Source organism: Patiria miniata, unplaced genomic scaffold (assembly GCF_015706575.1).
Source record: "Patiria miniata isolate m_02_andy unplaced genomic scaffold, ASM1570657v1 HiC_scaffold_15, whole genome shotgun sequence".
Classification (NCBI taxonomy): Eukaryota; Metazoa; Echinodermata; class Asteroidea; order Valvatida; family Asterinidae; genus Patiria; species Patiria miniata.
In genome coordinates, this window is record NW_024037053.1 from 2910527 (window position 1) to 2935479 (window position 24953).

The 24953-nt window shown below is 44.6% G+C and overlaps 1 protein-coding gene and 1 pseudogene across 1 annotated transcript; both read left to right on the top strand.

Annotated features, from left to right (window-relative positions):
- The first annotated feature begins 6564 nt into the window (after positions 1–6564).
- On the top strand, positions 6565–11218 carry LOC119722415 (annotated as a pseudogene).
- A 1901-nt stretch (positions 11219–13119) lies between these two features.
- LOC119722418 lies at positions 13120–20817 on the top strand. The gene is made up of 4 exons (XM_038192526.1): positions 13120–13682; positions 16106–19087; positions 19568–19712; positions 20182–20817. Exons 2-4 carry the CDS (start codon positions 16118–16120, stop codon positions 20379–20381), a joined length of 3315 nt encoding a protein of 1104 aa, XP_038048454.1. The 5' UTR covers positions 13120–13682; positions 16106–16117; the 3' UTR covers positions 20382–20817.
- The last annotated feature ends 4136 nt before the right edge of the window (positions 20818–24953 follow it).

Here is a 24953-nt window from a genome sequence, read left to right on the forward strand (position 1 = left end):
AAAACTTACATGTATGTATATTAATATGAATTCATGTACAATGTGAAACTATAATAAATACTTATTATCATTAAAATTTTGCATTATATTGTACTGAAATATTTTTAAATAAATTAAAATGTTATTTGGAATTGGTAATAAGCGCTTTTTTGAATTAAGTATTCAATTTGGAAAATGTAGAAAGTCTGCAAGTCTTAATTTGTCAGCGATGATGTGAATTATTTCACATTATTTCTTTTTCTTTGACTAAGTTCCACTTTTTTCCAAACTTTGATAGATGTCGTTTAGAGTCTGGTAAATTCTATTTTGGTGATAGTAATTAAAAGAACAGTCAATTTAAATACCAGCGTTTGTTTTGTTTGTTCGTCCTTCAGTTGTTGAAATGAGCAACGATATTTCGTAATTTTCTACCTTATGGAGACGTATATAATAGGGAAGAAAAGATTGTGTACGTCAGCACAGGACAATTTCGATAAGTGAACACGTCTTCACAAGGTTATCACGAAATAGGGAATTAGAGATATGGACTAGGAATTTCCAAAGAGTGGCGATTCGTCGAAAATTGAAGTATTTAATGTAAGGCCCAAAAAAAAGTCTCCGGTTTCTGGTATGCGCGCGCGTCGCCGTAGCCATGCGCGTCGGCAAAATGAAAAAGTTTTTTTTTCAATAAAAAATGATGTCTCAAAACCGCCAAACTCACTGGTTTGACTGGAATTCTGCTGCAGCACAGTTTAAACGTGTTTTAGATGGGGGTATGATCGAGAATAAGCTTTATGTGGACTCTCTGGACTCCCGTACATTTTGCACTAAGTTTAGTCGGGCACCATTTGCAGTCATCAGCCGACATTTGAAGCAAAAAAGTCAGGTAAAAAAAAAAAAAAGCCGCGTCGCCGCACCATTTTTTGTTTTTGGGCAAGCTCCATACCAGAAACCGGAGACTTTTTTTTTTGGCCTAAGGGGTATTACGTCCGAATTTCAGCCCAGGAAATTAATTCTGGTTAAAACAAGAGCATTTTGAAACTACATTTTCACATGCTAACATTTAAGAACATGAGAACAAAGCCTGACTCCACAAGGATACGCGTTCCAGTATGTGTGAGTGCAGAAAGTGAAAGCGACTCGTAATGATATGCAAAGTAGTGCTTTCACAGGCTGGTTTTGAATGCTGCAGAAAGCGCCGGGGAATCGCAGAGCGAACTTGCGATCGATAGAGTGTCACCGTGGAACATATATTGTAAAAAATAGGGGGGGGGGGGGAAGGGGAGGGGCAATTATAATTATAAGCTACATATACATGGCTGAAAGTGCGATTATTTCCTGATATTCGTCCCTCCCCGGAAATATTCTATGAACATTCTGTTTATCGAGCCGAAAGGTTGAAACCTAAATTGAAATCAAGCTAAGTCGAAGTCGTCTGAGGATCATCAACACCCTACACCAATTTTAACACATGGGATGTGAGCTTTTAAATTAAATATTTTAAGGTGATTTATGTTAAAGTCACTTGAATAAAATAAGATTGGGAATTTCAAGGCATTCTTACTAACACACTCATTGGATTATCGTTATTAGGAATTGTACAGACACCAGACGAGTATAGAAATACTCGGATGAAAATAGTAGGGCAAGCAACTGACTTCCCTTTTGCCGCCCCCCCCCCCCCAAATTGTGGGCACTTCTCCCGATTCCCCCCCCCTTTTTTCAATGTTTTTTCACCCGTGGGGGAAGCCGGGGCCTGGTGGGTTGGGTGGGTGTTGGGGGGGGGTGTGTTTGTTTGTTTGTTTGTTTGTTTTTGAGGGGGGGGGGGGTTGCATTGCCACTTAACACCATTTAATTGAATCAGTTAAACTACGGCTTTTTGAATTGTCTACGGTGTGGCAACAGTCGAAAAGTTACCAAGTATTTTTTTTGGGGGGGGGGGGTGAGGGGGCGGTTGTAAGCACACGCAATTTTGATTTCCAGTTACCGCGCTTTTTTGGGCGAATGCGATTTAAAGATAAAAAGGGCAGTTTGAAAATCGAAAGTGAAGATGTTTGCACAGCGCCCTCTTTTGAGCATTTGGCGCATATAATTAAATGAGTCGTTTTATTTTAGGTTACCATGGCTCCACTTACGGAAAATGAAAGAGTTAAAATAAAAGTTATAAAATTAAAGTTACGTCATTCGCTACCCATGCGTACAGCCGCGCTGCAACGTTACGCTTGAAAAAAAAAAAACCCAAAAAACAAGGACGCTTCCTGTTATTACTAGGTATACTACTATGCTTTAAAGTTGGCATGGTGTAGGCTATACGTGCTTTTTAGGTGTGGCACCTTCTAAAAATAGATTTTCAAATTGAATTGATAATTTTCTAGCATTATGAGCTTTCCAATGAGACATTGCACGTAAAAATCAGCCCATGATAAGTGATCAATACACAGTTTTCTCAAAAAGTCCAAAAAAGTGAGCTGAAATTTTTGATATGGTAACCCGCCCTAGATGTATTGTATTGTTTTTCCTTGAATCGGCAAAAAGACTCTGTTTTTGTAAAGCTATAAACCTCAAATCTTCAGAAAATTCATTAGGCCTACCTTTAACCAGGTTGTTCAAATCACACTTCCTTGGTATTGTTCGGATCTGCACGGATACGTCGAAAACCTGTTAAACAAAACAAAGTTTTTCGGCATCATAATTTTTGAAAACATTCTCTTTGAATTCACACTTCCTCTCTTGGTCATTATTTCGAAATCCGTCAAGCGTGACCTTAATACACACAGCTCATAAAAAACCCCAAGTAGGACTGTCCCGAATAAAACACGAACTTGCAGTAGCTAATTATACCATGGAGCTACAGCGCCATGATTATACGAGCGGCTAAAAGGAAATGGTACTTTTACTTCCTCTTTGCGCAAGTCCCTTCTACGTCAAGGTGAAGGCTGATGGAAAACACCGCTACTTTAAATAGACTCACGCGACTGTTGTTTCCCCATTTTCGTGTTGCTTATGACATGTGATCGTGTGAAGACTGTTTATATATCTGGAGTTTCTAGACCAACCAAAGCAGTATACAGCTTGTACTAGGAAACCAGGTTCGTGTTGTGGCTAGCTAGTAGTGGTTATTGAGACTACGAGAAGAGCGCCTCGAAACTTGTCACTGCTATTTCCAGGTAAGATAAATATTGGTAGAGTTTACCTTATAAAAAGATCAAACTAGAAAGTACTCAGAGAGCGCAAACCTCAGCCAAGGCTAATTTCCCGCCATATTGTCAGTATACACACACAAAAGAAATACTTGCATCATACGGTGAAGAATCCTTAAACAAAATCCTGGATCCAGACCCAGATCCGGATCACTTCCAAAATCTAATCGATTTGTACTTGTACCAAGGACCACCCCTGAAACGTTTTTAATGCAAATCTGTCCATAACTTTTTGAGTTATCTTGTTAACAGACAAACCAACCAACAAACTAACAAAATCCGATGAAAACATAGCCTCCTTGGCGGAGGTAATACTTTTGGTAGTGGTAATGGCATTGTGGAACAGCACTTTTTAGGGGCCATTCAGAATGTTCAATGTTTAAAATTTCGACTTTTTTTCCAAATTATTTCGACCCACCCACCCACCCCTAATTTCGATTAATAAAAAACTGAACATGTACATGTACATGCACTTGCATGTACATGTACTTGAACACCATGTACATGTGTGTCTAGTTCAGTGACGGCGTGAAGTTTTCGGTCTTCCTCTTTTATGTGATAAAATATGTGATACCTCACCAACAAGTATCTTTTAACGAAATTCAATCAGAATATTTATCAATTTTTTTTAAATTTTTTTTAGTTGTGTTACTTGTTGGTGTCCCTGCCACACTGTACGATGGTGTAGCCGTGCGCCATGCACGTGGATTGTTTACTTTCGTTTTGACAGGGACTTTACTGAATAGAGTCTGGTGACTGTACATAGAAATTTCTTTGAATAAAAGTTGAATCGTTCATTCAGGTGCACTTGTTATGCAAAGCAGGGGCAGTGGTTCAAGGATATCTATGTCGACGTGCAAAAAGTGTGCAAGAACGCGACTTGAATGCCTTTATGTGTTCACAACACAACGACGCTGTTTAGATATTTCACTGTGACACAGTGAGAAATTTTGGAATCATTATGGCGTCAGCGATACTTGCTGGGGAGCTCTTGCGTACGACTTTCTGTACTTTGGTACTGTTGTTTCCAGTACAATTGTGTGTACGGTAACCCGATGTACCCAGATTTTTAAAGACGAAATTGCCGACCTCAAACTTGTTAGTGCCATATTTGGCAACTATATGTGCGTTATTAGTTTAATTAAACAAATGAACAGGTTAATTAAACATAGTACCATTGAAGGTACCTAAAAGTAAACATAACAGCATAGAAGACCGACAGACGAACATAAAATGTTACAAAATAAACAAATTTGTCTGGATAATTTTTTTAGGGCGTTACCGGCAAGTTAACACAAACTTGGTGTCAAATAGATCATGGGAGTTACTTTTCTTTGACTTTTCATACAAGTTTACATAAACTTTAACTGTATGACCTGCAGTGGCGTAGCCACGGGGGGGGGGGGGGGGGGCGTGGGGGGCGACAGCCCCCCCCCCCCATGAAACCTTGTCGCCCCCCAGTCGCCTCCCCCACTGAGATTTTGAGTTTCTAAAAAAATTATCATTGATCTACATGACGCCCCCCCCCCCCATGAAATGTTCCAGCCCCCCCAGCGGCCCCCCCCCCCCCCCCAACTGAAAAATTCCTGGCTACGCCACTGACAGTACATACAGGGGACGAAGTTGGAAAAGAAACACGCATCGCGATATCGGAACGTTTGCGCGTAGTAGTTCAGGCAAGTCAAAAGATCTATCTTTCTTTGTTTTTTATCTTTTTTCCATGGAAAGAGAATTTCGATTTTCAATTATTTAGCTTGACCCACCCACCCACAATTTGGAAAAAAGATCGAAATATTGAAACATTGAAAATTCTGAATGGCCCCTTACGTTACTTGCACGGACCATGCAGCAGAAACTTGATAGACTGATTGTCTTGAAACTCGGAGTATGTTCAGGGGGTTGATCCGAAGGGGGGGGGGGGGTAGTGACCGGGCCGAAGGCACGCCCTGCATGCTAGGGGGTCCCGGGGCATCCCCCGAATATGTTGGAATTTACTATGTTTTCTCCCGCATTCTAAGGCAATTTGAGGATAAATTAAGGAAAATTAGCATTATATATTTATTAGCTTTGGCACCCAGCATCATAACATTAGTCAGCGGCTGGCTGAAAGGGAGGGGGGGGGGGGGGAGTGGGGATGAGGGGTTCCAACTCCTATCCCTAGATCTGCCACAGTAATGATCCTGATTGATGCGGGACCTACGAGCCGGGCAGCCGACTGGTCGTTGAATATTCGGAAGCGAGAGGGGGGGGGGGTGCTCGACATCATGTGACACAGTCATGATGGCGTTCTTCAATGGAATAACTTGACATCAGTGACGCTATAGCTGCCCCCGGCCTAGAAAGTGCACAAATTTGGACACCCCACACCCCAATGCTGCGCCCCGTGCATGATTATTGTGTTGATGGTGAATAAGTAGGTGATGACGGCGACAGCAGGTCATACACAAGTTGCTGATCCTACTTCACTAGCTAATTAAAACAAAATACAGTGATGCGATTCAGAAGAAATTAAACAAACTGACTCGAAACACAACAAAGAACGGTAAAGCAGAACCGATTATGTAACCTTAAAAGATACAGAAGGGTACAGATTCACCTGTTTGCCAATTATCGTCGACTATTTAATATTTTGTTTTAAATATTTTTTTTCATGGAGGAAAGAGAGAAACATTACTCGTCGCAACTTTCATTGAAAGGAAATTTGAACCACCCCTCTCAAAACCGAAAGTAGATTCACTCTAAACCAGGTATCTAATGTAGTCTTTTATTACAATTCTTATTACTTTGTTTTAAAGGACGCGATAGAGGAACTGCGGTAGACGAATGCTCGCGTGATAAGATGGATGGTGTTGATCGAGTTTCGCTTTTATATCTCCTGAATTGCATTAATGTAATGATTCTTTAAAGAAGGTCATTTTTTTTTCAAACCAGGACTGATTGTGAGGCACTATAATGGAGTTTGCATGCCTCCAACGCCTTGGTCATCGAATGTTCCACGATCTCCACACTTTTTTTGCCTTGATCATTTTTTTTTGTCAGCAAAAACATTTAATAAAGTAAAATTTAAAGGCAACTTCAAGAAAGAATTTGCCAACCAGGGGCAGATATTTGTATCACAAAGTGTGGGGGGGGGGGGGGGGGGGGGGTGGATGATTACAATTTTTTGGTAGTAAAATCCCCCAAAAAGTGACCCTGAAACAATATTTGAAAAGCGGGGGTTGGGGGGGGGGCGGTTAGAACTATTCGCAGATTAAGGGCGCTATTTAATAAACGGTGTTGGAAATTCTGGGGTATAATTGTACACACCACCCACACCCCCCCCACCCCCCGCCCCAAAGTGGGGGATCTAGCCCCCATCCCCCGGGATCTTCGCCAATGTAGCCAGCAGTATAGAGTAGGCTTTAATTCGTAGTTAACACATGAAACTCTTTCAAATTTCTGAACCCTGATCGCCATTATAACGACTACCCTTGTTTGTTTTCACTTTTAACCATGCACGCACAGGACAACAACAAAATGAATCCCGGAAAAAGAACTTTCGGTTTCAGCATTGAGAAGATCTTGTCGGGGCTTTCGGATTTCGGCAGCAGGAGTCTTAACCTTAGCGTGCTGGTGAACGATCCGTCACTGAGAGAGGCGTACTTGGCAGCCCAGACCGACGGTGAGCTACCGACCAATCGAGCCCGGGTCCTGATCCTCGGCGAGCCTCGCGCCGGTAAAACCAGTCTTCTAAACCGGCTCCTGGGGAGAGAGTTCGACATCCGGGAACTGCCGACCGAGGGGATTGAGACGCGCATGTGTCACGTGACTAACGTGGATAAGAAGTGGAACGAATCGGACGCGGCCAAGGCAGACGACATCCGGGAATGCGCATCCGCGGTGGCCATTTTCGGCGAGGCGTCCTCGGACAGAACCAAGATGAAAAACGTAAACAGCAACCCCGCCAAATCATCAGTGGCCCCGAACGCAGCCTCGGCCGTCAATCCCGAAACCAGCAGTGACCTGAACAAAATCTTCAAGTTTCTGCAACTTTTCATCGTTGTTGCAGTTGTCTACATTCTCGGGATGTTTCGGTATGGCTACTTCGTGTTCGTGTGGTGCACCATTCTCGCAATGGCTACGCTATTAGACTACAACAACGGCTATCGCTTCGCGACCTCGATAACCTTCTTCTTTGTCCTCTTCGAAGCATTGATCCGGATTGATCAGCCCCTGGAAGCACTGGCTTGTAAAGCCGATTCCCAGACTCCTCACAGAGAACCCATGGATTTCGCCTCCAACATCGCCCTGGTTTCGATAGCCACACTTCTCGTCGGTATATTTTTAGGTCTTGGGTTTCGCACTGGCCTTGCCGTGGCCTTCTCTGCCTGTGCCCACCCATCCGAAACAAACGTCACACTGGACACTGTTTCACAAGGTCTAGAAGCCTCCTGGAAGGTCCTGGTGATGTGTGTGCTATTCGGATTGGGAGGCTTCATAGGTTTCGCCTGCTACAAGTTCTGTACGGCTGATGATCGGTGGCACAAAAAGAGAACGGCTGTCGCATGGTCTCTAATGTCACTGTTGATTGCTGCTTATTTGAAGAGCGAATGTCGCTACGCACCTTATTGGTTCATCTGTCTCAATGGGTGTTTCATGACAATCGGAGGGGCGTGGGGATCAATCGTGGGCAGGAGAGCGGTTCTGAAGTACGGTCTGAACGCTAGTTATGCCACCAAAAAGATCCTTGGGGTTCTCTTTGGTTTGTACCTTGCGTACGTGTGCGGCTGGTCGCTGAGGGTGCCAAACACCTCATTGCTGTCTATTGGGTTTTTCATTCTATCCATCACCGCACATCCGCTGTTCGATCTCCACACCGCTTACAGGATATGGCGCGCGAAGTCAGTCTTCCCGATCAAGCTCATCCGGAACCAGATGAAAGCGAAAGTACAGGGTCAGCCACTCTTGGAGACCAAGCTGAGTCTGTGGGACTTCGCTGGGGACTCTCTCTACCACTGTGCCCACCACGTCTTCATGCCAGACCGGGCTCTGTATGTGATCGTCTTCAGCTTACAGGCCGCTGTCAACGACGAGAATGGCCAACTGCAGAAGCTTCTGTTCTGGTTGCATTCCGTCTGTGCGCATGCGCATCATCCAGACGCCGTCATCATGATTGTGGGCACCCACAAGGAAAGTGTCACTGAGACCAGCAGCATGCATTTCACCGATGAGCTCCATCGTCGGATTACACCTCCTTTCTGCCACCGACTCGTCGTTAATCCGCTCACCGACCGGGCGCTCTTCCTGGTGGAGAATTCGGAGCCGCTCGATCGCGATTTCCGGCAGCTGCGAGCAGAGATATTCAGACGGGTTGAGAGCGCCGAGTACGCCCGAGAGAAGTATCCCATCAAGTACCTTCACTTCTACCGCGAGATACAAAACCGACGGAAGCTGGCCGAAGAAGACCGTGCCGAAAATGTCATGACACTGACGCAGGTGCAAGCCCTGGCCACACGGACCTGCTGCTTGACGGACATAAAGGACGTGAAGAACATGCTGAAATTCTTCGGCGAGGCAGGAGAGGTCATATACAAAGATGACGACGAGGTGCTGAGACAACACGTTGTGCTGGACCCCCAGTTTTTAGTCGACGTCATGAAGAAGTTGGTGCAAATCCCTCGCGCGTGCAATCGATCTCACCGCTTCGCCGCGGAGTGGATGAACTACGAGAGTACTGGGATCATCACCGAGGGTCTACTGCTGCACATCTATGGCGACATGGCCCATCTTGTTCCTCTTGTAACCCATCTCTTCCAGGCCTACGATCTCATGTGCCTGGTCGTGCCTAGTGTCAACCCAAACTGCCCTGAGAAGTCCTTCCTTGTCCCTGCGATGCTACCTACTTATCAGGGTGACTCGGTGAAGTTCTGGGAACCGATGAGCGGTGAGGAGGTCTTCTACTTCGACTTTGGCTTCTTCGATCCCAGTACCGTCTACTACCGTCTACTAGCCCGCTGCCTGAACCACGCTTGCTGTTCTTACGAGCCGAATGCCAACAACTCCCGGCCGTTGATCTTTGCGGACCGGTGTCGTTTCCATGTTGGAACCAGTTTCATCTTCAAGTTGCAGCTGGAGAGGCGGTCCTCCCAGCAGATGCTTCTGTCGGTCACCGTCCTTGCGTTCGAGCCGAAGTACCCAAACACTAAGCTTCTCCGTCGCTTGCTGGAGGTTGTGAGGAGCATAACAGCGAGGGATTACCCGCACCTCCGATTCACCTTTGGCCCCCGCTGCCCCTTTTGTGACCCGCCACTTGTACCTTCCTCGTCAAAGATGGATGGGAAGAGATCGCTGAAGGAGCTCCCAAGGACAAACTCGACCAGGCAATTCACGTCCTGAAAATGGCCGGACATGACCAACCCTTCCCAACAACGTCACCTGTCGTGATGCTCTGTGGTCAGAGGAGGTACGAGCTGCCAGTGTCTGGATGTTCAAGCCAACCCCTGGTAATTTTTTATCAGTTGTTCAATACATTCTGAAATCGGGTAATTGATCTCCATCAGTTGGAAACTCCCACTGAATGTTTTGTGGTAATTCCATGCGCCCGTGAATTCCACACTTTCGATTGATGGGACATTTTGATATATGACCCTAAACGACTCACCAAAAGCAAACCAAACCAGACCAGTGTATTTTAAACGAATAAAGGTACGATCTAGGTCCAAATTCGTCTGAAGCCTGAGTTCAAGGGTCTAAGTGAACCCGGGTCCAAGTTCTCTGGCTCCAGGCCAAATTGGTCCAGGTCTCAGTTTGTCTGCTCCAATTTTGTCTTGTTGCGGCTACAATTGCTTCCCCGAAGCCCAATTTCCCCATCTTACTGTTGATACCTTTATCTGTTCTTCTGCCAAATCATTGGATATGGTAGTTTGTAAATAATCCAGTGCAAGTCAGTTGTCTTGCACTTCTCTTCCAGTCATCACAGAGCTACAGCCATCCTCCCCAGCGTGTGGCTTATGCCTTGGACACGCCCATCTCTAAGCTACCACCTGACATCTTCCACCGAGTCTGCGCACTTCTCAACAGCTCACTCGGAAGCAGGAACTGGAGAACGTTGGCAGGTTAGAACCACTGAGATTGACAATTAATTAGCGCATGCGCCAACTGCCGTGCACAAAGCTGTGAAGCTGCCTTGAGTCACTCTTTGGCACATCAAAGTGGCGCCTCTACGTTCAGCCAAGTTCGGTCAACGTTACTGATCCCTGTTAGATCGTTCATACAGGACACCTCATAATGGTTCGTACACAATTTTGGATCCTAAAATGGTGCCATAAGAAAACCGGAAGGGGGAGGGGAGCGGGGCATCAACATCTGACACCAAAGGGTGCTGTCAAGATGTACGAGCCTCAACACTTTCTAACATTTAATCTTCGCTGCTCAGCGACCATGTCGACAATAATTATTACAATTTGGCCGAGAAGGACAAAATGGGGAGATTTCACACACCCAACTGCTATGCCACATTGAAATTGATTTTTGAAGATTAATGTCAGAAATTAAACTTGTATTTTTTCTTCGGACAGGTGAATTGGGCAAAGACGTGGAGACCGTGGCAGCGTTGGACAGCGAGCGGGTGGCCAACCCGACCGAGTGCCTGCTCCGGGAGTGGGTGATGATGGACGGCAACGTGACGGTCGGTGCCTTGCTCGAGGTCCTCGCTAGACCGTCACTCCAACGGACTGATATCATACAGACGTTGCGTGCTCAGATGTTACCGACTTGAACATTGTACAGAAGCGATTGACGTGCGTCAGCAAGTTTAGAGGAGATAGAACCTGTGTTATGATCGAAATTATGGGGAAAACACCTTTCGCGTGTGCCATGCCGGCACGGCGCAAGACGATATTTCTTTTGCTATTTTAAGTTCTGTGCAGTTGTGTATACATGTATTATTTACTTATTTGATGAGCACAATATTTGTGTTACTTGTGTATTATAGCGCATCAAACGCACGGAAACAACAAATGACATCTATAGGAGACTGTGTATAGTGAAGGGACGATTCAGAGAGGTTAGTGCCGGGGGTGGGGTGGGGAGGTGGGCTAAATTGACTAAATTCCACTTTTTTTCCGAACTTCGATAGATGTCGTTTAGAGTCTGGTAAATTCTATTTTGGTGATAGTAATTAAAAGAACAGTCAATTTAAATACCAGCGTTTGTTTTGTTTGTTCGTCCTTCTGTTGTTCAAATGAGCAACGATATTTCGTAATTCTCTACCTTATGGAGACGTATATAATAGGGAAGAAAAGATTGTGTACGTCTGCACAGGACAATTTCGATAGGTGAACACGTCTTCACAAGGTTATCACGAAATAGGGAATTAGAGATATGGACTAGGAATTTCCAAAGAGTGGTGATTCGTCGAAAATTGAAGTATTTCATGTAAGGGGTATTACGTCCGAATTTCAGCCCAGGAAATTAATTCTGGTTAAAACAAGAGCATTTTGAAACTACATTTTCACATTCAAACATTTAAGAACATGAGAACAAAGCCTAACTCCACAAGGATACACATTCCAGTATGTGTGAGTGCAGAAAGTGAAAGTGAGAGATGATATGCAAAGTAGTGCTTTCGCAGGCTGGTTTTAATGCTGCAGAAAGCGCGAGGAATCGCAGAGCGAACTTGCGATCGCTAGCGTGCCACGGTGGAATAAATATTGTAAAAAAAGGGGGAAAGCTACATTATGAATGAAAGTGCGATTATTTCCCGATATTCGTCCCTCCCCGGAAATATTCTATGAACATTCTGTAGATCGAGCCGAAAGTTGGAAATCTAAGTTGAAATCAAGCTAAGTTGAAATCATCTGAGGATCATCAACACCCTACACCAATTTTAAACATAAGGGACGTGAGCTTTTAAGTTACATGCAAATAGTTTAAGGTGATTTATGTTAAAGGCACTTGAATAAAATAAGATAAGGAATTTCAAGGCATTCTTACTAACCCACTCATTGGATTATCGTTATTAGGAATTGTATAGCCTAGACACCAGGCGATTATAGAAATGCTCGGATGAAAATAGTAGGGTGAGTTACTGACTTTCTCCTTTTGCCGTCCCCCCGAAAAAAAATGGTTGGCACTTCTCCCGACCCCCCCCCCCCCCCCCCCCCCCACCCCCACCCCCCCCCCCCTTTCAATGTACTTTCACCCATATGGGAAGCGGGGGCCTGATGGGTTGGGTTTAGGTTTTTTTTTAGGGGGGGAAACGGCTTTTCGAATTGTCTACGGTGTGGCGACAGTCGAAAAGTTACCAAGTTTTTTTTTGGGGGGGGGGGGGGTGAGGGGGCGGTTGTAAGCACACGCAATTTTGATTTCCAGTTACCGCGCTTTTTTCGGGCTAATGCGATTTAAAGATAAAAAGGGCAGTTTGAAAATCGAAAGTGAAGATGTTTGCATAGCGCCCTCTTTTGAGCATTTGGCGCGTATAATTACAAGAGTCGTTTTATTTAGGGTTACCATGGCACCACTAACGGAAAATAAAAGAGTTCAAATAAAAGTTCAAATAAAAGTTATAAAAGGAAAGTTACGTCATTCGCTACCTATGCGTACAGATTTACAATAGCAACGTTACGCTTGAAAAAACAAGGACTCTTCCTGTTATTACTAGGTATACTACTATGCTTTAAAGTTGGTGTAGGCTATACGTGCTTTTTAGGTGTGGCACTTTCAAAAATAGATTTTCAAATTGAATTGATTATTTTCTAGCATTACGAGCTTTCTAATGAGACATTGCACGTAAAAATCGGCCCATGACAACTTATCAATAAACAGTTTTCTCAAAAGTACAAAAAAGTGAGCTGAACTTTTAATACGTTGTTTTTCCTTGAATCGACAAAAAGACTCTGTTTTTGTAAAGCTATATAAACCTGAAATCTGCAGAAAATTCATTAGGCCTACCTTTAAGTGGGTTGTTCAAATCACACTTCCTTGGTGTTGTTCTCAGCTTCGCGGAAATGTCGAGAACCTGTTGAACAAAACAAAGTTTTTCAGCATCATAAGTTTTGAAAACATTCTCTTTGAATTCACACTTCCTCTTTGGGTAATTATTTCGAAATCAGTTAAGGGTGACCTTCATACACACAGCTCATAAAAAAACAAGTAGGACTGTCCCGAATAAAACACGAACTTGCAGTAGCTAATTAAACCATGGAGCTATAGCTCCATGATTATTCGAGCGGCTTAAAGGAAATGGTACTTTTACTTCCTCTTTGCGCAACTTCCTTCTACTTGAGGTGAAAGCTGATGGAAAACACCGCTACTTTAAATAGATTCGCACGACTGTTGTTTCTGCATTTTCTTGTTGCTTGTGACATGTGATCGTGTGAAGACTGTTTATATATCTGGAGTTTCTAGACCAACCGAAGCAGTATACAGCTTGTACTAGGAAACCAGGTTCGTGTTGTGGCTAGCTAGTAGTGGTTATTGAGACTACGAGAAGAGCGCCTCGAAACTTGTCACTGCTATTTCCAGGTAAGATGATTATTGGTAGAGTTTACCTTATAAAAGATCAAACTAGAAAGTACTCAGAGAGCGCAAACCTCAGCCAAGGCTAATAATATAATATTTCCCGCCATATTGTCAGTATACACACAAAAGAAATACTTGCATCATACGGTGAAGAATCCTTAAACAAAATCCTGGATCCAGACCCAGATCTAGCCTTGACCAAGGCTATCAGCTTGTTTCCATATGAGCTTGTTCCCGCTACCGCACACCGCACGCGCAGCGACACAATGTTGTACTATACCGTTAGCCCCAACGACCCTTGCGTGTGCTTTGTGTGCATGTACATGTTGTACATGTTGTACACACACTTCCGCAAACAGCCGTATAGTAAGTCGAGGCGGAAGCGCTTCGACTTATTGTACGGCTGTTTGCGGAAGTGTGTGTGGGGCGTACGTACATGCACACAAAGCACACGCAAGGGTCGTTGAGGCTAACGGTATAGTACAACTATAGTGATTGTGTCGCGGCGCGCGCGGTGTGCGGTAGCGGGAACAAGCTCGTATGGGAACAAGCTGATAGCCTTGGTCAAGGCTAACCCAGATCCGGATCACTTCCAAAATCTAATCGATTTGTACTTGTACCAAGGACCACCCCTAAAACGTTTTTAATGCAAATCTGTCCATAACTTTTTGAGTTATCTTGTTAACAGACAAACCAACCAACAAACTAACAAAATCCGATGAAAACATAGCCTCCTTAGCGGAGGTAATACTTTTGGTAGTGGTAATGGCATTGTGGAACAGCACTTTTTATGTTACTTGCACGGACCATGCAGCAGAAACTTGATAGACTGATTGTCTTGAAACTCGGAGTATGTTCAGGGGGTTGATCCGAGTAGGGGGGGGGGGGGGGGGGTAGTGACCGGGCCAAAGGCACGCCCTGCATGCTAGGTGGTCCGGGGCACCCAACCCCCCGAATATGTTGGAATTTACTATGCTTTATCCCGCATTCTAAGGCAATTTGAGGATACATTTAGGAAAATTAGCATTATATATTTATTAGCTTTGGCACCCAGCATCATAACATTAGTCAGCGGCTGAAGCTGGGGAGGGGGATGGGGGTGGGTTGCACCCCGCCCCTAGATCTGCCACAGTAATGATCCTGATTGGTGCGGGACCTATACGAGCCGAGCAGCCGACTGCACGGGTCGTTATATTCGGAAGAACGTGTGTGTGTGTGTGGGTGCTTGACATCACGTGACATAATGATGGCGGTCTTCAACATCAGTGACTCTATAGCTGCCCCGGACTACAAAATGCACAAATGTGGACACCCCACACCCCAATGCTGCGCCCCGTGCATGATTAATGTGGTGATGGTGAATAAGTAGGTGATGACGGTGACAGCAAGTCATACACAAGTCGCTGATCCTACTTCACTAGCTAATTAAAACAAAATACAGTGATGCGATTCAGAAGAAATTAAACAATCTGACTCGAAACACAACAAAGAACGATAAAGCAGAACCGATTATGTAACCTTAAAAGATACAGAAGGGTACAGATTCACCCGTTTGCCAATTTTCGTCGACTATTTAATATTTTGTTTTAAAAAATTTTTCATGGAGGAAAGAGAGAAACATTACCCGTCGCAACTTTCATTGAAAGAAAAATTTGAACCACTCTTCTCAAAACCGAAAGTAGATTCACTTTAAACCGGGTATCTAATGTAGTCTTTTATTACAATTCTTATTACTTTGTTTTAAAGGACGCGATAGAGGAACTGCGGTAGACGAATGCTCGCGTGATAAGATGGATGGTGTCGATCGAGTTTCGCTTTTATATCTCCTGAATTGCATTTATGTAATGATTCTTTAAAGAAGGTCATTTTTTTCAAACCAGGACTGATTGTGAGGCACTATAATGGAGTTTGCATGCCTCCAACGCCTGGGTTATCGAATGCACCACGATCTCCACACTGTTTTTGCCTTGATCATTTTTTTTTGTCAGCAAAACATTTAAAGTAAAATTTAAAGGCAACTTCAAGAAAGAATTTGCCAACCAGGGGCAGAGATTTGTGTCACAAAGTGGGGGGATGATAATTTTTTGGTGCTAAAATCCCCCAAAAAGTGACCCTGAAAAACTATTTGAAAAGCGGGGGTTGGTGGGGGCGGTTAGGACTATTTGCAGATTAAGGGCGCTATTTAATAAAGGGTGTTAAAATTCTGGGGGGGGGGGGGGATGATTGTACACACCACCCACCCTCTGCCCAAAAGTGGGGGATATAGGCCCCACCCCACCCCCAGATCTTCGCCAATGTAGCCAACAGTATAGAATATGCTCTAATTCGTAGTTAATACATGAAACATATTCAAATTTCTGAAACTTGAACGCAATTATAACAACGACTACCCTTGTTTGTTTTCACTTTTAACCATGCACGCACAGGACAACAACAAAATGAATCCCGGGAAAAGAACTTTCGGATTCAGCATTGAGAAAATCTTGTCAGGGCTTTCGGATTTCGGCAGCAGGAGTCTTAACCTTAGCGTGCTGGTGAACGATCCGTCACTGAGAGAGGCGTACTTGGCAGCCCAGACCGACGGTGAGCTACCAACCAACCGAGCCCGGGTCCTGATCCTCGGCGAGCCTCGCGCCGGTAAAACCAGTCTTCTGAACCGGCTCCTGGGGAGAGAGTTCGACATCCGGGAACTGCCGACCGAGGGGATTGAGACGCGCATGTGTCACGTGACCAACGTGGATAAGAGGTGGAACGAATCGGTCGCGGCCAAGGCAGACGACATCCGGGAATGCGCATCCGCGGTGGCCATCTTCGGCGAGGCGTCCTCGGACAAAACCAAGATGAAAAACGCCAACAGTAACCCCGCCAAATCATCAGTGGCCCCGAACGCAGCCTCGGCCGTCAATCCCGGAACCAGCAGTGACCTGAACAAAATCTTCAAGTTTATGCAAATTTTTATCGTTGTTGCAGTTGTCTACATACTCGGGATGTTTCGGTACGGCTACTTCGTGTTCGTGTGGTGCACCATTGTCGCCATGGCTACGCTATTAGACTACAACAACGCCTATCGCTTTGCGACCTCGCTAACTTTCTGCTGGGTCCTCTTGGAAGCCTTGATCCGGATTGATCAGCCCCTCGAAGCACTAGCTTGTAAAACCGATTCCAAGACTCCTCACAGAGAACCCATGGATTTCGCCTCCAACATCGCCCTGGTTTCGATAGCCACAGTTCTCGTCGGTATATCTCAAGGTCTTGGGTTTCGCACGGGACTTGCCGTGGCCTTCTCTGCCTGTGCCCACCCATCTGAAACAAACTTCACACTGGGCACTGTTTCACAAAGTCTAGAAGCCTCCTGGAAGATCCTGGTGGTGTGCGTGCTATTCGGGGTGGGAGGCTTCATAGGTTTCGCCTGCTACAAGTTCTGTACGGCTGATGATCGGTGGCACAAAAAGAGAACGGCTGTCGCATGGTCTCTAATGTCACTGTTGATTGCTGCTTATTTGAAGAGCGAATGTCGCTACGCACCTTATTGGTTCATCTGTCTCAATGGGTGTTTCATGACAATCGGAGGGGCGTGGGGATCAATCGTGGGCAGGAGAGCGGTTCTGAAGTACCGCCTGAACGCTAGTTATGCCACCAAAAAGATCCTGGGGGTTCTCTTTGGTTTGTACCTTGCGTACGTGTGCGGCTGGTCGCTGAGGGTGCCAAACACCTCATTGCTGTCTATTGGGTTTTTCATTCTATCCATCACTGCACATCCGCTGTTCGATCTCCACACCGCTTACAGGATATGGCGCGCAAAGTCAGTCTTCCCGATCAAGCTCATCCGGAACCAGATGAAAGCGAAAGTCCAGGGTCAGCCACTCTTGGAGACCAAGCTGAGTCTGTGGGACTTCGCTGGGGACTCTCTCTACCACTGTGCCCACCACGTCTTCATGCCAGACCGGGCTCTGTATGTGATCGTCTTCAGCTTACAGGCCGCTGTCAACGACGAGAATGGCCAACTGCAGAAGCTTCTGTTCTGGTTGCATTCCGTCTGTGCGCATGCGCGCCATCCAGACGCCGTCATCATGATTGTGGGCACCCACAAGGAAAGTGTCACTGAGACAAGCAGCGTGCATTTCACCGATGAGCTCCATCGTCGGATTACACCTCCTTTCTGCCATCGACTCGTTGTTAATCCGCTCACCGACCGTCCGCTCTTCCTGGTGGAGAATTCGGAGCCGCTCGATCGCGATTTCCGGCAGCTGCGAGCAGAGATATTCAGACGGGTTGAGAGCGCCGAGTACGCCCGAGAGAAGTATCCCATCAAGTACCTTCACTTCTACCGCGAGATACAAAACCGACGGAAGCTGGCCGAAGAAGACCGTGCCGAAAATGTCATGACACTGACGCAGGTGCAAGCCCTGGCCACACGGACCTGCTGCTTGACGGACATAAAGGACGTGAAGAACATGCTGAAATTCTTCGGCGAGGCAGGAGAGGTCATATACAAAGATGACGACGAGGTGCTGAGACAACACGTTGTGCTGGACCCCCAGTTTTTAGTCGACGTCATGAAGAAGTTGGTGCAAATCCCTCGCGCGTGCAATCGATCCCACCGCTTCGCCGCGGAGTGGATGAACTACGAGAATACTGGGATCATCACCGAGGGTCTACTGCTGCACATTTATGGCGACATGCCCCATCTTGTTCCTCTGGTAACCCATCTCCTCCAGGCCTACGATCTCATGTGCCTGGTCGTGCCTAGTGTCAACCCAAACTGCCCTGAGAAGTCCTTCCTTGTCCCTGCGATGCTACCTCCTTATCAGGGTGACTCGGTGAAGTTCTGGGAACCAATGAGCGGCGAGGAGATCTTCTACTTCGACTTTGGCTTCTTCGATCCCAGTACCGTCTACTACCGTCTACTAGCCCGCTGCCTGAACCACGCTTGCTGTTCTTACGAGCCGAATGCCAACAACTCCCGGCCGTTGATCTTCGCGGACCGGTGTCGTTTCAATGAAGGAACCAGTTTCATCTTCAAGTTGCAGCTGGAGAGGCGGTCCTCCCAGCAGATGCTTCTGTCAGTCACCGTCCTTGCGTTCGAGCAGAAGTACCCAAACACTAAGCTTCTCCGTCGCTTGCTGGAGGTTGTGAGGAGCATAACAGCGAGGGATTACCCGCACCTCCGATTCACCTTTGGCCCTCGCTGCCCCTTTTGTGACCCGCCACTTGTACCTTCCTCGTCAAAGATCGATGAGGAAGAAATCGCTGAAGGAGCTCCCAAGGAGGACAAACTCGACCAGGCAATTCACGTCCTGAAAATGGCCGGACATGACCAACCCTTCCCAACAACGTCACCTGTCGTGATGCTCTGTGGTCAGAGGAGGTACGAGCTTCCGGTGTCTGGATGTTCAAGCCAACCCCTGGTAATTTTGTAAACAGTTTTTATCAGTTGTTCAATACATTCTGAAATCGGGTTATTGATCTCCATCAGTTGGACACTCCCACTGAGTGTTTTGTGGTAATTCCATGTGCCCGTGAATTCCACACTTTTGATAGATGGGACATTTTTATATGAAACTTATCGACTCACCAAAAGCAAACCAAACCAGACCAGTGTATTTTAAACGAATAAAGGTACGATCTAGGTCCAAATTTGTCTGAAGCCTGAGTTTAAAGGTCCAAGTTAACCAGGGTCCGAGTGCTCTGGCTCCAGGCCAAATTGGTCCAGGTCTCAGTTTGTCTGGTCCAATTTTGTCTTGTTGCGGCTAGATTTGCTTCCGCGAAGCCCTCCCTAATTTCCCCATCTTACTGTTGATACCTTCATCTGTTCTTCTGCCAAATCATTGGATATGGTAGTTTGTAAATAATCCAGTACAAGTCAGTTGTCTTGCACTTACTTCCAGTTAACACGGAGCTACAGCCATCCTCCCCAGCGTGTGGCTTATGCATTGGACACGCCCATCACTAAGCTACCACCTGACATCTTCCACCGAGTCTGCGCACTTCTCAACAGCTCACTCGGAAGCAGGAACTGGAGAACGTTGGCAGGTTAGAACCACTGAGATTGACAATTAATTAGCGCATGCGCCAACTGCCGTGCACAAAGCTGTGAAGCTGCCTTGAGTCACTTTTTGGCACATCAAAATGGCGCCTCTACGTTCAGCCAAGTTCGGTCAATGTTACTGATCCCTGTTAGATTGTTATTCAGGACACCTCACAATGATTCGAATACAATTTTGGATCCTAAAATGGTGTCATAAGAAAACCGGAAGGGGGAGGGGGAGGGGGGCATCATCATCTGACACCAAAGGGTGCTGTCAAGATGTACGAGCCTCAACACTTTCTGACGTTTGCGCTGCTCACCGACTATTAAGTCGACAATAATTAATTTCGATTTTGCCGACAAGAACGACAAAATGAGGAAATGTCACACACCCATCACCCTCTGCGATGCCACGTTGCAATTAATTTTCGAAATTAATTTCAGAACTTGTTGTTTTTTTTTTTTTTTGGACAGGTGAACTGGGCAAAGACGTGGAGACCGTGGCAGCGTTGGACAGCGAGCGGGTGGCCAACCCGACCGAGTGCCTGCTCCGGGAGTGGGTGATGATGGACGGCAACGTGACGGTCGGTGACTTGCTCGAGGTCCTCGCTAGACCGTCACTCCAGCGGACTGATATCATACAGACGTTGCGTGCTCAGATGTCACAGTCTTGAACATTGTACAAAGGGATTGACGTACGTCAGCAAGTTTAGAGGAGAAAAGGAATTGTGTTCGCATCTCAATATGGGGAAAAACACACCGTTCGCGTGTGCCACGGCGCAAGACGCTTCTTTGCTGCGCAGTTTTTTGACCAGCGCCATTTGTGTTACTGTGTATAAACGCATCCGACGGCACTACAGGAGACTATGTAAAAATTACATTTTTTTGTTACTGTCAAATCCAAATTTCAAACACGTGTTGAACAAAACATCGACTTCACGGCAACATATCAAAAGTCGAAAAAAAAATCCCCTTTGAATTCACATTTCCTCTTACACAGGGTCGTTATTTCGAAATCCGTCAATTTCAGTATGACATTAAAACATACATGTACAGCTCACAAAAAATGACTTCCCCAAGCGCACGGGAACGGGGGGGGGGGGGGGGGGGTGGGTGCTGTCCTGTGGGCGCTGCAGCACCCCCAACTTTTTGGATTGGGGTGCTGGAATATGCTTCAGCACCCCGTGTTGTTATGTGGATTATGTATATATTTTCATTATGTTAATAACGGTGTTGTGTAAAATTACTTCGTATTATATGTTGTATGCTTAAACGTTAACATAACGATTTAATATTTCTAGTGACATATAACGTTGAAATAAATGTTGAGCAATAATAATAATACTCCCAGGCAAAAATGTGTTCCAGCCAGCAGTGTTCTACGACCATGAAATTGCGTCGCTACGTTATGCATAGTACATATGCTTGCTCTACAAAATCTCCTTCGTTTTGTTCGTTTCTAGTTTTGCCGCGGCTAAGCGCGGCGCTTCGAAAGTCTAGCACAAACACTGTAAAATAGTAAGAGGAGGTATCTTCAGGCAGTGCAGAATCGATATTTCTCTCAAGGTTTCCAAAATCATGACACTATGATATTTCCGCCATGACTGAAGCTTTGACCCGAAAGCAATAACCTCGGCCGTGACAATGGTGGCAAAGTTGTTTATGCTTGCCAGGTGTTTTTTTCATTCCATCTTTCAATAGTTGCAAATGTTCATACCTTTCCCCTGAAGGTTTTCCTTTCATTAATGAGTTTCACTGACGTTGCTAGCATTCCGTACTCGACATTAACAAATGGCAAGTTGAACACACAACCCCGACCTAATAGGAGTGGGACGGGCTTTCATTGAAACTATTTCAATGCTGTTATACGCCAATTCCAGTGTAGTTTCGTTTTGATAAAAAAGCTATTCATGTTGAACCCTCTGCAAGTTTTTTCTTCATAAAAAACTAAATAGACCGATAAGTCCTTGCGTAGCCCCAAACTTGCCATCTATTAATTTGGATTTTTAAACTTCCTCATCCTAATATCCCAAATTATATTCCAAATTTTACTGTGGATTCTTATTCCCTTCCCGAATAATGTAGCCTTTCCCTTCCCACATGTCCTTTTCCCCTACCACTCACCCAATTTCTTACTGCATCTTAATGTGTTAAACGTGTAATTGTTGATTTGCTATTTTATCAATTTTGGGTTCCTTAAATTTAGCTTTATCATTTCTTAATAGTAAAATTGTAATGATTACTCTTTAGTATTTTTAAATTAATGCATTATTTATATATATTGTTACAGCTTCACACAATTCCGCTATAGGTGGCGAGAAAGCTGATTTAATAAACCATTTATGAATGAATGAATGAATGAATGAATGAATGAACGAATGAATGAATGAATGAATGAATCTACCGATCATAAACATAGAGATGCATTTGGTCTCTTAGTCTTTTATATTTGCCATTCCCTGTAACAAACAAATAACACTGCAAACATATCGAGAGCCGTCATTTGGTGAGTTAGAACTATGTGAATATTTTTATGAACAGAAATTCATCCGCTTCCAGTGAAACCAGTTGTTTTAACTTGAACTTTCGGGTTTTATTGATATACTTCAGTATATTTTATCACAGTGCATCCAGAATCCAACATTTTCCGGGTCTTAAAGCAGGCCCCTGGTCCTGTGGCCCCACGCCGTAAGGGCTCGGGAAACAAAACAAAACATACACGAAGGAATTTACTGAATGCAAGAAATTAAGCAGCCTTGCAACAATAATATTTACATGCGATGTCATGCATATAATGATACAATTCTTTTTCCAGAATTAAATGGAACCAAAAATGGAGATAGACATACAAGGTTCTCCGCTATTCAGTACAGTTAAACGTTTTGACAGCAACGGTATATTCTAAACAAAATAATGAAATAAATTGTCTTTATAATCTAAAAAAACCTTTGCTAAAAAGTCAAATTAAAGTGGCCAGGAATCGCCTCAGATTGTACCGTGCCACAGAGCATCCATATTCCAAATTAAGCCACGACGTAAGGACTTTGCGCTCCGCTTTCGCATTAATTTTGTCCGTCCTTTTAGAAATTCAAGCACCCCCTGGCAAAAGTTTTTTTTTTCCAATGGGAGTTCCCCGAAAAAAAATATGAACTTACAGTCTGTAGCTCATTATACGAGTGGCTTTGGGGATAATGGTAGTTTTACTTCCTCTTTTTACAAGTCCCTTGTAATTTAAACGATGTAGGAAAACCCCGCTACTTTTACTTTCACACGATTGTTGTTTTCGCATTATTCTCGTTGCTTATGCAATGTGACTGTGTGACGACAGCACTATTGTCTTGATGTTGTCATCATACGGCTTCACGTTTATTGCGTGAATCTGGGCAACTAAACGGTCACGGTTTAGTGTTGTAGGAAACCACTGTCTTGCGGTTTGTTCATGGTTACTGAGACTACAGGAATAGTGGCTTGAGAATTTTGGACTCTTGTACTAAAGTCATTGCTATTTCCAGGTAAGATAATAGGTATGATTTTACCTGATATAAACAGATCAGAATAATTGGGGTAAAGTGTTTGGCATTTTTGCACTATGCTACTTCCTGGTATGGACTAGGAGCAGAAACTTGAGATACTTGGTGGTCAAATCGCTTGTCAGCGGCTCCTGGTATGTTCAGGGGGTTGATCTGAAGGGGAGGGGGAGGGGTTTAGTGGATGGAGGCTTGCCGAAGGCACTCCCTGCTGGGGGGGGGGGGGGGGTTCCGGTCCAGGGGCATGTCCATGTAATGTTTACATTATTGCAATGCATTTGTATAGCCACCTTCTACTGCATGTGTTCTAGAGCAGTATATGCTTATGACCCTCAACCTGAATGGCATGTACTAAATTACACACTCTCACACGAGGTATCCATCCTGCACAATCGTGTCTCCCTTGTCCATTAATTTCGGCTCCGATATTTATCGTTCATTAGTCTTAGTCAGACATCATAGTCCCCTTCCCCGGCTTTTTTTTTAATATAAGATGTTTTCTTCTGCATTCATTTTAAGACAGTTTGAGGATAAATGTAGGAACTTTATTTAGCATTCAATTTATTTTTGTGGGTCCCCATTTTACTATAGTATTGTTGATGTACCCTAACGTGGCGCGGCCCCTAAGGGGCCATTCAGAATTTTCAATGTTTTAAAATTTCGACTTCTTTTCCAAATTATTTTGACCCACCCACCCACCCCTAATTTCGATTAATAAAAAAACTGAACATGTACATGTACATGCACTTGCATGTACATGTACTTGAACACCATGACATGTGTGTCTAGTTCAGTGACGGCGTGAAGTTGTCGGTCTTCCTCTTTTATGTGATAAAATATGTGATACCTCACCAACAAGTATCTTTTAACGAAATTCAATCAGAATATTTATCAATTTTAAAAAAATGTTTAGTTGTTGTGTTACTTGTTGGTGTCCCTGCCACACTGTACGATGGTGTAGCCGTGCGTTATGCAAGTGGATTGTTTACTTTCTTTGACGGGGACTTTACTGAATGAGTCTGGTGACTGTACATAGAAATTTCTTTGAATAAAAGTCGAATCGTTCATTCATGTGCACTTGTTATGCAAAGCAGGGGCAGTGGTTCAAGGATATCAATGTCGACTTGCAAAAAGTGTGCAAGAACGCGACTTGAATGCTTTTATGTGTTCACAATTCAACGACCCTGTTTAGATATTTCACTGTGTGACACAGTGAGAAATTTTGGAATCATAATGGCGTCAGCGATACTTGCTGGGGAGCTCTTGCGTACGACTTTCTGTACTTTGGTACTGTTGTTTCCAGGACAATTGTGTGTACGGTAAGCCGACGTACCCAGATTTTTAAAGACGAAATTGCCGACCTCAAACTTGTTAGTGCCATATTTGGCAACTATATGTGCGTTATTAGTTTAATTAAACAAATGAACAGGTTAATTAAACATAGTACCATTGAAGGTACCTAAAAGTAAACATAACAGCATAGAAGACCGACAGACGAACATAAAATGTTACAAAATAAACATATTTTGTCTGGATAATTTTTTAGGGCGTTACCGGCAAAGTTAACACAAACTTGGTGTCAAATAGAACATGGGAGTTACTTTTTTCTTTGACTTTTCATACAAGTTTACATAAACTTTAACTGTATGACCTGCAGTGGCGTAGCCACAGGGGGGGGGGGGGGGGGGGAGGGGGCGTGGGGGCGACAGCCCCCCCCCC

Coding starts and splice junctions, on each gene's coding strand:
- LOC119722418 (XM_038192526.1), top strand. CDS start 16,118: ATGAATCCCGGGAAAAGAACTTTCGGATTCAGCATTGAGAAAATCTTG. Junction 19,088..19,567: donor GATGTTCAAGCCAACCCCTG/GTAATTTTGTAA, acceptor ACTTACTTCCAG/TTAACACGGAGCTACAGCCA. Junction 19,713..20,181: donor GAACTGGAGAACGTTGGCAG/GTTAGAACCACT, acceptor TTTTTTGGACAG/GTGAACTGGGCAAAGACGTG.